The 13,963-nt window shown below is 49.0% G+C and overlaps 1 protein-coding gene across 2 annotated transcripts in view; it reads left to right on the top strand.

Moving 5' to 3' along the window:
- LOC131664186 (A disintegrin and metalloproteinase with thrombospondin motifs 9) overlaps nt 1–13,963 on the top strand; it is a 32,489-nt gene that overhangs the window by 11,008 nt on the left and 7,518 nt on the right. For both annotated transcript variants that reach the window (XM_058935080.1, XM_058935081.1), the window contains exons 2-11: nt 859–1,066; nt 1,127–1,435; nt 6,764–6,913; nt 7,992–8,152; nt 8,817–8,942; nt 9,871–10,093; nt 11,186–11,297; nt 11,879–12,056; nt 12,130–12,344; nt 13,047–13,199. In XM_058935080.1, coding sequence (XP_058791063.1) covers nt 1,198–1,435; nt 6,764–6,913; nt 7,992–8,152; nt 8,817–8,942; nt 9,871–10,093; nt 11,186–11,297; nt 11,879–12,056; nt 12,130–12,344; nt 13,047–13,199 — 1,556 coding nt within the window. In that variant the 5' untranslated portion in view covers nt 859–1,066; nt 1,127–1,197. The remainder of the gene's footprint in view (nt 1–858; nt 1,067–1,126; nt 1,436–6,763; nt 6,914–7,991; nt 8,153–8,816; nt 8,943–9,870; nt 10,094–11,185; nt 11,298–11,878; nt 12,057–12,129; nt 12,345–13,046; nt 13,200–13,963) is intronic.

Genomic DNA, 13,963 nt, shown 5'->3' with positions numbered 1-13,963 from the left:
CTGCTGCTACACTTACGCGTCGAAATATTTTTACTTGCTTTTGCAAGAGAGAGAGAGAGAGAAAGAGATACATTATAAGAACGGAGAAGTCAGAAAGTACCATTGTTCGATGGAAATAGCTGGCGAGACCTTGTGTGGGTAGACTTAGTTGATGCTGCATCGGCCGAGGAGGGAAAGTTTTTCTACGACTGCTGTTATAGCCGATGGCTATCTAATTTTAAGGCATAATTATCTTCAATTTTTTTCTCTGGCGAACGAATGTGCTTTCAAGTTTGACTTTGATCGAGCTGCCGATGGATATTGCGTTCTTTTTCACGACGCGCGATTGTACTATTTCTTTGTTGGCTGAACATCCCACGGAGGCGAGTGGTAGTGTCACTTTTTAAACATAATGATATTACAAAATGTCGTGTGAGTCATGTTTCCGACACTTTATATAGATTGATATCATACTTCTTGTAGCGCGACTAAGACTTATTTCAATGAATAAAAATGAAAAAGAAACTGTGCGTCAAGTCGAGTTGATGAAAGACCGCAGTCGCGCGTAAAATCGTCGGTCTATCGCATAAATATACGAATCGAACTGCATGGCCCATTCAACTGGGCACGCAGCAGACTTTGACTTGTCGCGGGGCCCTGTTTTATAGACTACCGTTAAACTTGTTGCCCCGGTCGTTTATTGCGTGTCGCGCGCAATACAAATACAAACGGCCGCGCGCGCACTCTTCGGGGCGCTTGAAGCTGAAAAGTCGGTTGAAACTGAGCCAAAAAGGAAGTGAAACGTAGATACGGACGGGCGCGCTCCTCGAAGCAACAAAATCCTCTTGAATAGCTTTTTCAATCTGTCCAATAATACAGGCAGCTCGTGACTCGACGCCCGCTGACACGCCACACGAGAGAAGAGAAAACAAGGAAAAGAAACAAGCCACTCGTCGTACAAATCTGCCCGGCAACGGCAAAGCGAACCAGCGAGGAGGGAGACTAATTGGATCGGCGGAGCGACGGCGCCCGTCCATGCGGCAAAGATGATCCGCGTTCCTCGTGCGCCGCCGCTCCGATCTTCGAGGTAATTGAATCGCTTATGCAATTCCGCGAAGCGAAGACGCTCAGGCACTGGTTTTTACAGGGAGAGCGCCTAATAGGCAGCCCGACAGAGAGGCGCGGAGCGAGAGCGAGACCGAGAAATAGACGTGCACAATGGGCAGCTGCAGGAGCCAGCGATTCGCCGAGGTGGTGGTCGGACTGGCGCTCGCTCTACTCGTGGCGCTCGTCGTCGTCCTGTGGACCGGGTCAGCCGGCGGTGCCCGCGAGCTCGATGCCAACGCCACTGCTGCGCCTGCTACGACCGTCGCGATGAGGAGGCAGCAGCAGCAACAGCAGCAGAAGCAGATGCCCGTGTACACTAGAGACCTCTTACAGCACGTCGAGACCGAAGGTATGCCCATTTCTCGCGTTTGGCGTAGCCTTTCTCGGCCAAATAATGACTCCGACTGGTCAGACTGCAATTGTTTGGCGTCCACGACAACTTGTCCGTTGTGGCGCTCGTACGTCAACGAGATAGTGGCGACGACCACGGGGAGGAGAGAGGAGAGCGCATTGGTTTCACGCTGTCCGTAATGTTTGGCGCGCACGACCTTAGAAATCCACGTGTCCGAAACGGTTAATACTAGGCGCTTTGCTCAATCCTCGCGTCACGTTGCACATATATGTGATTGTTCGCTTGTGAGGCGATTATCAGCGCAGACAAATGTCTACTATTTCAGACGATAAAATCGGCTGCACCTTAGTGCCGACAGGAGAGAGATATCTCACTCAAAAGCTCGCGCCACGCGCGCGCGCGCTTACGTGTGTATTTTTCAATGAGTCGCGCTCGCTAAGTCGACACGGGAGAAAAATAGTCTCTATCTAATCGCCTGCTAAATTGGTCCTTTTGCTAAATCCCCCAAGCCCTCGCGCAACGCGTGACTCGCAGCGCGATAACTGGCTCAATTAGAAGGGGGTGCACATAGCGAGTGTCAACGACGACGCGCTCGCGCGGCGGCGACAGTTCTTATCAGCGCGGGCATAAGGCGGCGAAAGGGCGCGTGAGAAATCTTTCGCGGTTCTTAATGGGAAATGCCGAGTCGGCGCTCGCGCGCGAAAACAGCCGTAAAGTCTTTACGTAATAAGCGATCGCACGCGCAACGCAGCAATTACTTGCTAATCGATCTGCTCTCCTCGCGCACTTGACTTTCAAGTTCCCATGGCATCCCTCCGCCCGAAGAGCAAAAAGGGTGTACGCGCCCACGGGGACGAATTTTCCTCTGAGCGCTTGGAAAACCAGTTCGCCACAGAGAGAGAGAGAACCAGTTTGGTAGGCGTTGCGTACGCGTCTGCGCGCGCAAAAGCGTTCGCTTCTCTCTCTCTCTCTTTCTCTCTTTCGCCGCTATTGCTCTAGGAGTGCGCCGTGCGCGGACAATTAAAACGGCTAGCGCGTGACAAATCGATCGCGCGAAGGCACACGCGTATATGTAACGACGCTGTCTCTCTCTCGCTCTCTGTCTGTCTCTCTCACTCCTGCTCTCGCTTTTTTTTCGCCGAGTTGCATTTTTGACGAGGACGCGCCAAGCTTCGCCGTGCTCCGGTTACGTGCTGCTGCTGCTGCTGCTGCTGCACGGATTCGCCGAATGCTTCCTCGGCTAGAATGATTAATTGCCGTCGGGAACATGCCAATTGATTACTTTAATATTCACGTGCCAAGCTGTCTGCCAACTTGACTTTTCTTTATCTGGGATATAATAGTGGACTGGCCACGTGTCTTTCAAGCCGCTCCAAATCAATCCAGACGGCACGTCGTCGTCGCGTCACGTATATATTTAGGTGTACGTGTCTCTCCCGAGCGCCAGACTCTATACGTACTTGGAATACGCTCTGCAAGCATTTCTCGGCCGAGAAACGACTTCGAAGCGAGCGCACGCACGCGCGCGCACTCTGGACTTTCATTGTCAAGGTTCACTGCTCGGAAATTAGCTGTTTTTATTAGCGCTCTCTCGATCAAACTCGAGCGAGCACTTTCCTCGTGGGATTGTCGCCAAGCGAATGATTTGTGCGCCTCTGGCAGGAAAAACGCGCAGAAGTTTTTCGCCGGCGACTCCCATATTTTTTTTTGTCCCAAACACTAATCTACGTCGCCCTATCGTGGGGCAACCGTTCGATTTACGATTCGATCTTTTTCTTAATATTTTTCAAGAGAGCACTCTCAATCTCGGCATATCGCCGTTTGCCAATTTGAAATCCGATATTGGGTGCGTTTACCAAATGCGCTTGCAACAAACCGTCGAAACGATGAATCTGGCGGTGGCGGATAAGCCATCGGCCAATCTTATAGGGAAACGTATACAGTGGTCGTCGACGCGGAGGTGTCGGATGATCGTTTCGCCTGGTAAGCGTTCTTTCCATCTACCTTTTATTTTTTCGCTTTTTTCTGCAGCGCTTGCTTCGCGCGTATATAGTCGTGTCGTGCGTATACTGCATATGCGCGCTCGCGCGACGATCAGCGGTATACCCTTGAATTTTTCCCAGTAGGTCAGGTAACCTCTTCTCTCTCCGATATAACATATATCGCTGTCGTTCCTCGTTTTCTTTTTTATCTCACGACATCGTTTCTTCGCAATTCTTGCGCGCAATGTATATTTTTCTCGTATCACAACCCATACGCTCCGCTACTTTTGTTTTTTTCTTCCTTCATTGATGTTAACATGTGTTTTCCGGTTTTTTTTTGCCGGCTCGAAGAAATTTTGCGTGTGTGTCACTGTTCACACGCTAATCAGCTGTCGACAATAAATCGCTTTGGCGTCGACACGTGTTTCAATGTATAGCAACAGTCATTTGAGGAGCTTCTTCAAAAAATCTGCCAACTTTTACATCATTCGCTCTTATAAAGACTGGCGCGGTGAACGCGCGCGCGCGCGCGCACACACACACACACACACTACTTCGGCCGATCGTTGAACTTTACGTCGTCGTTGTCGCGCAACGCCCATTGGAATTCGTATTTATGACTACGAGCGCACGCGCGAGGCAAAAAAATTAAACCCTTTTTCCCAGCATCGAACAGTGGAGAGCTGATCTCATCGGAGACGGAAACACAAGATTCCCATACGTATCTCTCGGTATAAGTGACATTACAGCGCGTCGACCTCGATGCGAAATTTCGCCGTTGTCCGGGCTGCGAAAATAAGCCTGAGCGACTCTATTTGGATAATCGGTGGATAGGAAGGAGGGACGAGCAAACAACAGTTTATCAAGATGTGCGACGGTCGCGGAAAACAAAAGCTTGTTCTTTTGGGGGCATTCGCCGCGCTGGAAATAGCGCGCGTCTGGGATCGATCGGCTTCGCTTACCGCTTTTGCGGGGGCTCAGCAAGTTAACGCTTCAGGGCCGATCTCCAGATGGACGACCAAAGATACACAAGCGCGCGTTACTCGAGAAACCCTTGCGCTGTCGCCAACGTTGGCACGAACGCGCTCGGCAAAGCGTAGCCGAAGTTGACCCTGAAAAGTCGGGAGAACAGTAGCGCGCAGTCGAAGCCGAGTACAAGGGAACATTTTTCGCAAATACAGCGAGCGCGCGCGCAAACAAACAGAAGTGTTTCAAAATTGATAGCACACAAAGGCTACGGCCGCTGAGTTATTTTCGTAACATCTCTCTCGTGCAAGCGCGGCCCAGGTATAATACGCCACGGCTTCATTTTCGCGTGCAACAATCGTGCCCGAAAGGATAAACTTGGCCGCTGGAAACGTTACGATTGAAACGCGAATATCGGCACGCACGCGGCTTTCCTACGCAACGGGCGCGCGCCCACGGCTCGCTCGATCTACATCGTTACTCCGATATCATTTTTCCAATCCAACCCCCGATTATTACTGCTTGGCCGGCGCTCCGAAACGCAAACTCGGAATGGCGCGCGCGACAATTCGCTATTTACAAGGCTCTCGAGCGACCACGCGTACCTCGCTGAATTGCCGGCGCGGCGTGCCAATCTAATCTACCACGCGCGCGAGAATGCAATTTCTTTCCCTAACTTTTTTGTTGTTTCTTTGTTTTTTTTTTGTTGTTTTGTCTCTTCGACCCGACGCATTGTTCTCGCGTTTAATGGCGCCACGAGTCAGCTGCCAACGGTCACTTTCTCTTGCGCGCCTGCACCACCTCGTCTGTATTACGGCTATCGCGCGTTCGTCCGCGTGTGCGTGCCAGACATTTTTTCGTCACTTTTTCGCGTCAATTAATTGCCATTGTGAAATCGGTTATACTGACTTGCATACCGGTACAACTGGTTACCGAACGACGAAAAATCCTCGGCGTTTCTAACAGCCCTATAAACTTTGTCATTCGCATTCTCGCTGGCGCTGTTGCGATGCATTATTATTCGAGGATTTGCTTTGGCGTTTATGAATTTGCGTGGCGAGCGTTCAATGCCCGATTTGCAGTCGTGATAGGAAAACTATGAGGAACGCAGGTAAAGCTCGATTTTTCTCGTTTGCGGAACGAAATGGGCCAACGTTCGCAGCCAACGGGGAAGAAAGGAAAGCGATTGGCGTTCGAACGATCGGCTGTTATTCCACGAAAAGGCTCTCTCGTGTCTGCCAGCTGAACGCGTCGACGTTTTAATTCGCCAGTACACTTAGATTTTATCCAACGCGCGGGAAAGTAAATTACACAGTTTTCGTTCTCGAGTATATAGGTGCGAGGTATTTTCATGTGATTAATACGGTACGACCCGATTGCCTCGTCATGAAAATCTATGTCGAGCGCGCGCGAGCGAGAGAGAGAGTGAGGGAATGTATGCGATAATGAATATATATCGAGAGAGACAAAGTTGATCGGCACATTATGCAAGTGAATTACAACCTCATTACTGAACTATTTCACTTATCTCGCGTCGACAAGTCGCCGCCGTCGACAATCACGCCATTTGTTTGACATTACATCCGCGCACGCGAAAAAGCTCTGTTGGCGCCTTATTCCCGGAACGAGCAAGCGCCATCATCATCTCTTTCTCCCCCTTGTGCCACGATAACGGCTTTCTCGCAAATACAAGCTCGATTCCCCTCGCCCTTCTCTTCCTCCTCGTCCTCGTCTTCCTGCTCCTCGAGAAATTTCGGCGGCATGAACTACATTGACTGTGCGTTAAACAGCTCGACTGAGCGAGATAACTGGTCGATCCACTTTGAGCCTATCAACGGGCCGACCAAGCGGAAAATTCAATTTGCGCAAAAGACAGATATATCTCGCAACGTTTCGGGCCTTTGCTTGTACGTATGATGGATGTCTTTGATTATTTTAATGCTCGTTTAGTTCGTCGCGTGCATCGATCATTCGACTTCGTGTATATTCTATCTAGTTTATTAGCTATGTAAAGCGTACAATGTTAATGATAGCTTATGGAAATACTTATGTGCAAATCGACCGGGGAATATTGATGAGTGCGGTTTTTTTTTCATCTGAGAGCTGAGGATCGACGAGTTTTCGAAATCTATCGCGCGGTGGCAGTTAACGCGCAAAATCTGTGGCGATGCGGGCTTTGTGAAGGCTACGACGAATTTGATCAACAGAATAAATGAGAGCATTGATACACCAGCCGAGCAACTCTTTAATTGACTTTGCCGTTTATTGTCATGGATTTGGCGTGCCTCACAATAGATCACACGCTACCACTCTACCGCTGAAAGGTTGCTAAGCGTGGGTTTTTGACGTGCATGTGTTCCGGCTTGGTTTTTTTCAGCGCCAGGGACGACGAGCGAGGAGCCAAAGTGGCGGGACGACGAGCCAACCTGGAGCCACTGGAAAGCCGATATTTTGCCGAGCGGTGGTGGTGGAGACTCCGAGCACATTGTCCTGGCCAAGGCCAATCAAAATTCTTACGAGGATCCCCGTGAGTCTGGTTTTTGCCTCTTCTAATCCCTCCTAGACATCTGATTTCGGCATCGTGCGCGTCTGTCTTCGGGATGCATTCGCCACTAGAGATTCGGATAGGAAAAAATAAAGAGGAATTCGCGCCGCTCGCCCACTTCTGTTGACTCAACAAGCGGTCCTTTCCGGTCGCGTTATTAAGATAGATATCAATTTTGAGAAATCCCAGCGTGGCGTGAAACGAGCGGCCCTATCGAGATGACAAAGGGCTACGGCAGAAGACGCGCCACGTAGAGTCGCGCGTGGCGCGCGGCAGTCATGCGAATTATGAAAGCGTCATCGCAATATAAAACAGAGGCGCGCGCTCGCGTGGCTTTCCAATTCGCGCACACGTACACGCTTGTCTTATCTAATGCGATTAATCTGCAGCGCGGCGAGCGCTTAATGGAATATGGAAAGGCGCTGCGGCAGCTCTTTATCCGCTTGAAATCAAATGCCGCGCGACAGCGCAGGGAAAAGAATGCGTAATTGTTTGCCACCGCGCACTCCGTACATCAGCGCCGTTGCGTCAGTTTTCCCTCGATAGAACGGAAAAAACTGGCGTGTTACGACAAGCAAAACGCTACCTAATCACTCAGCATCCGCGCGCTCGACGGCTCTACTTCTCTTTCTCTCCAATCGTCATCCTTCGACACGGTCCGACGCATAGTAATCGGAGACAGGCCAATTAGCATAAGATTCCAATAATTTTTCCAATTTGTCAGACGTACAGCGAATCCTATAAAACTTGCGCAACTAGCTTGCTCTCACTAGCGCGCGCGCGCTCGCCAGGGATTATGATTTCTAATTAACTGCACTTACTCGCTCGCGCTCGAAGAATGTAGTTTCGCAATAATAGAAATTCAATAAATAACGGCAATATATTGTGCGAAATGAAAAAGAAAAACTCTAATTGCAAGCGTTAAACTCCATTAGGTAATGCCCTCGCGCAAGTGATATTACAACTCGACGTCTAATCGTAATGACAAATCGCCACAGCTGTCAAACTTACACCGACAAACTCAAAAAAATTCGGCCTTTTTTTTTACTTCCATATGCAGTCGACGAGCATTCCAAAGCGGAGCGGCACCACAGTGGACACTTCCGTCATGTACAGAGCAAAGTATGGGACCCACATCCTCAATACGAGTTCATAGCTTTTGGTCGAAAGTTTCACCTGAGTCTTAAGGAGGACAGTAGCTTCGCGCCATCCGGCGTATCGGTGAGCGTCTGACCAATAAGCTTCTTACTACTTACACTCGAGAATTCCGATCTCTGACTTGCTCCATTTATAATCGCATCTCTCCAAGGTTCATTAACAACTAACCTTTTAACAGCTCTGTCATCAATTATTATCAGCAGGCTTGTGTCCGCTCGCGGTAATTAATCACACCGAACTAAATAGATATTTACTTCTTTTACTCATCTCTTCTCTCTTTTTTGACATGTTCTTTTTTTTTTATTACTACACCACATAGAGGGAGAGAAGAGAGAGAGAGAGAGAGAGAGAGAGAGAGAGAGAGAGAGAGAGAGAGAGTAATCAAACACCTATAAATCACGCGATGGCAACCTGCGAACAGCCGAGATTAATGTTAGGTTATTTCAGCTACAGACCGCAGCACTATTTTTTTATCTCGGGCAGAATGCTGCTTTCCTCTCTTTTCTCTTTTCTTTCTAGCTTTCGTCGTTTAAATACAGCAATTTGAACGAGCAATGTAACTCCCGAAAAAAAGTAGCGTTATGAAAAAGCAAACGTACGCGAATTTCCTCGTGACTATATAGAACAAAAATAGAAGTCGATTTGGAACGACATATATCCATCGTTCAACGACCACGAGTAATTGATTATTGATGAAAAACACTTTCACATTTGGATGTGTTCGCAGGTAACTCACATAAGCGACAACATCACCAGACGAGAATATCCGGATTACCATCTAGGCTGCTTTTACAGTGGTTTCGTCGAAGGTGATCCCAAGTCCAACGTGGCTGTTAGTCTTTGCCACGGCATGGTAAGCCACATTTTTAATCTCTCTCACAATGTATCACATTTCAAGGGGCCTTCTTTTACTTTTCGGCACACATCTACAGTTGGATTAAAACAATTTTCTCCAAAAAAAAAAAAAAATTGCATGCGTAACCATCCCCGAAAATAGAGAGGCCGACTCTGTTACGCGAGTTTGAAAAAATATACGGTGCTGGCGCGGCGCTTGTTACAATCGTGAGTCAGAGCCAACGTAAGAGCAAGAAACCGCGTGGCCTTATGCATGCTTGCGCTTACTTCCAAATTAAGTGGTCCCCACGAGCTTACGTAATCCTAGAATAGACGACGACCCGATGGGGATGTGATCGGGGTGTCAAGAGTAAGGGTACATAAATCAATAATCCATCACGAAATTGCTACGAGGGATTCCACAATAAGTCAATTTCCTCGGTTTTGGCGAGATTTTCCCCTCACACTCACATATCCTCTTTATAAACACTGATGAACTTTTTGCCTCGGTCGACACTGGCTGCCGCGCGATGATAAACTATCGGCTCACTGACGTGACAAGGCGGAAAAAGAAAATATTTTTTTTGGAAGTATCTCGCCTGACATTTCAAGATCATAACAAATCGTCTCTAATTCATTCGTTCACGTGCCGTGAAAGTTTTCTACTTTCAACGTGACTTTTCCATTATTTCTACATATTGTTTTGATCATTTCGTGCCAATAATGGACTGAATATCAAAGACATCCAGAAGAAAAATATAATTAATCGCAATAGTCGATATTACGTCCGAACGATGATTGTTAAACTTGAATTTTACACGTAACTACTTGATTACCATGAAGCCATTAGTCAAAGCACGTGCACTCACCATTAATCAGCCTGTTGCGGTAGTCGAAGAAGTAAAGCTAGTCGTAAATTTGAATTTTGTTGCATTGAAAACACGCAGACGGGCCACTTGCGAACATCGAGCGGCAACTACCTGATAAAGCCAACAGAACAGGGTCCAGTTGGCTCGCCACTACGACATGTAATCTATCGTCAACCCAAGGTCAACCTTGGAGCTGCAGCAGCAGCGTCGGCAGGTAATCGTACGGCCAACGACCTACCTGACATCGCCGAGCCAACTGTCGCCAATGCAACCGCAACACGCGAATGCGGCCTGATGATCGGTGAGTTTTCAATCACAGCCGGAGCTATTAATTACGAATGCACTGTGCGACGGGCGACAAGTCGATAAAATTCGAAATTAATCGACAGTCCGTGTTTGATTAACGACCTTCGCGCATATATAGATTCGGTGAATTCTCTCGGCTCATTGTTATGCCGAAGTTCCCGCCGACCTAACGGATAACGCGCACGCGTGCATTCCGCCGATTGACAGCGGAGAGTACCGGTTTTTCTCGCACTCCATTATGTCGTCGCCGCCGCTCTAAGTGGATCTAACCTGAACGCTTCCTAGTTGACGCGCGCGCGCTCTCTGCAAGGTGCGTCCATTATGTCGCGCCGCGGCCATTTATTAAGCGCCCGACGATGACTTTAACTTTGTCTTGTATCTTCTCGCGCGCGCGCGCGATTAATCACTGGACGAGAACAAACGACGTGAAATCGAAGCAGCAATCGGTTTTCACTTGGCATGGAGATTCTTTGTTTTCCGCTTTACAGATAAAAAAAACGTCAGGTTTCATGCAAATCGCTCGTAAAGTCAGACGGATGAACGTAACGTCCTTGCAATTTCGAAATCGCCGACGTTCATCGGGGTCACGCGAGAGAAAGAAGGGAAGACATGTGCGCGCTATCGTGTGACGGGCTCATTATTAAAGCAGCTCGCGACACCTCGCGCAGCTCGTGCTAGGGGCATTAGCATCTCGTAAAAGCGGCTCCTTATGCTCGCGTGCGGAGAGTCGCGTGCGCGACCTCGCAGACGATGACTCTATACCGATTATATCCTCAACCCTGCTTTTTCTCTCTGCTGCACGTTATAACGGTACCGGCGCGGCTTTTCCGCACTGCCTGTCCATATACTTGACCACGCTGATTTATGCGCGATTGCGTAACTTGCGCCGGGGAAATGGCACTCGAGAGGGGCAATCAGATCCGAAAACGCGCGGCGAAAATGCGAAAACCGTTTTACAGCGACTGCAATTAAATGAGCCACTCGTGATGCATCAATCGACCGTGGTCGGACCTCGAGATTTTTTCCTGTTTCCCGGACGACATTCAGATATTCAGAGAGTACGTGGATTTTTGTCCTCCGATCGCAGATACCGATACCAAGGAGACTGGCGATGCCGGTGACACGGCGATCGACGACGAGCTACGCGGAAGGAGGCGACGCAGGCACGTGACTTATCCCTACGAAAGAGATGACAACAGGTGATAGTTCCTTTCCTCTTTTTACCTATGAGCTTACGGCCAAATGGCGATCTATCATGGAAAACATACAAGTTAAACACTCGGTCTCGCGCGGCTTAATAACCCATGATTATGCAAGTCGTTGATGAATTGATTGCATAGAGAGAACATTGTAATGAAACACCTCGGCGATTCCTGTATATTTAATGAACGTTGGAAAGTACGCCTCGTCGATCATCCCGGGGTTTACGCGCGTGATTTCGCAGTGTGCGAAACAAGCCGCGCGTCGCGAGCGATTCACGATGCAATTGTTCGCATTCGATCTCATCGCGCGGCTCGAGGTCGCGCGAGAATACGCTTCCTCCGATAAAGGGGAGCGCAGAAACAGACGGCACTGATGATAATCGAGAGCCGAAAAAGAAAATGGATTTATTTGCAAAACATCAAACGGCTGTGAGATAAAGGGCGTTTGAACGGCGCAAAAGGAGCTCTATGAGCGTTATCTGTGAAATGCCGCTGAAAGCGTGTGCCGATAAGCTCGCCGAGGAGAGAAAAGAAAAGAGAGAAACTATCCGGGCACGCGCGCGTGTGTGTGTGTACAGTTACGCGGAGCTGGACTGGGCGGACCGCGGCTCGGATCTGGATATTTATGGGAGCTGGCGGACGAGACGCGCCATGCCGCGCGAGTACTTCATCGAGATAATGGTGGTCGCCGACTCGAAGATGATAGATTACCACGGGCCAAGCCTCACCAGTTACATCTTAGTCCTCATGAGCACCGTGAGTTGCTATTTACACGCGAAGCCGTTCGACGCCGTTGCTAAACCCTAAGCCCTTCCCCCTGTTGACAAAGGTGTCGCGCATCTACAAGGACCCGTCGATCGGCAATCCGGTGAGCATTGCCGTCATCAACATCAAGCAGGTTGATGAGGTGTTCGGCACCAAGCAGCGGGACAGTGACGGCATTGGCGCCGCCGAGATGCTCAGGAAGTTCTGCCATTGGCAGAAGCTCAACAATCCGAGCGAGCTGTCCCCGGAACATCACGACGCCGCTCTACTTCTTACCAGGTTAGCGCCAGGGCACGATCTTACTCGCGCGACCGGCTATTTCAGGGAGAGCTTTTCCTCTATTTCTTGGCTTATTATAGACAGGCCTGATACATGGCTATTCAAATACAACGCGACTTGGCCAATTTAACGTGCCGTGCGTAACAACTGGTTTAATAAATTTTTTTCAAGCAAATGTGAAGACTTTACAACTTTACAACTTGTCGCTTTTAATTAAACAGATATTTCGCAAGCGCTCGTTCGGCCGACGGATATTTCTCGCGCGATAATGAACGACTCGGTAATTTGATTCGCGCCACGTCGCTTTTTGCGCAGCTCTCTTGTTCTCGCGCGCAGTAATGGATTCCAGCGATTGAACGCGCGTCGCGCGCAGGTGGCAAAGACGGATGGCCGAGCGCGCAATTTGTCCGGGCGAGCCTCCAAGAGACTTTTCGCGGATCCGACGCCGAGAATAGAGCTTTACCTGGAAACGGGCGCATCGCCGTCGAGAGCCGTCGCGCGAGGAACACAAAGCTGGATAATCCGTGGCCTGAGAGGAAGGAAAGGCTCTCGCGAAGAGTCGCCGATAAAGCGGCGGAAAAAGCCAAGGCAAACAGAAAGCCGCGAACGCCGGCGTGGCCCGCGAAAATAGCCAATTTCTCCATATGCCTCGGGAATACTTAATGCAGCGACCACGGCAAAGCAAGCAATGTCTTTTCGCAGAGAAAATCTGTGTCACAATCCAGATCAACGGCGATGCGACACGCTGGGTCTGGCCGAACTCGGGAGGATGTGTTCGCCAGGATCGTCGTGCGCGATCGTCCAAGATAATGGGCTTGCGACTGCTTTCACTATCGCCCATGAGATTGGCCACGTGTAAGTATATATGCTCTCGCGGCGATGGGATTTCAAACAGTTTTCCTTTTTTCTGTAAATTACCGGCCCATTGAACGTAATTTGACTTTGAAACGTGCGTGCGTATGCGTACGTTTGATCGTATCTCTTTGCTGCCGCGTGAGGGGTAAGACTAGCCAGATAAATAAGCACGCAGACGCGAGAGATCTACAATCAAAATATATCCACTCTGTATGTGTGCGTTCTAGATTTATAAGTGGGCATAAGTAAGCTTTTTTCAAATTGTTCCATTTCATGGTTTTGGGACGTCGCGCGCTGCTGCAATTTCTCGGCGATTCAACACTGTACTAGATAACACAAATATAAATTTTCCAACTTTTCTTTCGCTAAATCAATTTTCAGTAATTGCATCCCCGCTCGCTTCTCGCCTGTCGGCTTTGTTCATCGGCCTGTGTATGAAACACTTTATACAATTTCTCAATCGTTCGCGCTCTCTCGGAGCGTACTTAGGGTTTCCATTCGAGAAGCGTTCCAAAATGCGATTGCGTTTCACGCGCTAGAAAGCTTGGTCAAAAGTTGTATAACGAATGAGAATCGCGCGCGTAATTTGATACTCGCGCGGAAACGTTCGTTTCGGCCAAATGTCTGGGCCACGAATGTTGATTCGAGAATGTAATCACGCGTGCGAACGTACACTGTTTGGAAATAAGTTGTGCATGCAATCAGGAGTTTCTTGAAAATCGTTGATTCTCATTGAAAGTTCGCTCGAACGATAAAAAAAGAAC

This window comes from Phymastichus coffea, unplaced genomic scaffold (assembly GCF_024137745.1).
Source record: "Phymastichus coffea isolate CEN01 unplaced genomic scaffold, Cenicafe_Pcof_1.1 PCOF00043, whole genome shotgun sequence".
NCBI lineage: Eukaryota > Metazoa > Arthropoda > Insecta > Hymenoptera > Eulophidae > Phymastichus > Phymastichus coffea.
Note: the sequence above shows the minus strand (reverse complement) of the source record. Positions and strands in the feature narration are given on the sequence as shown.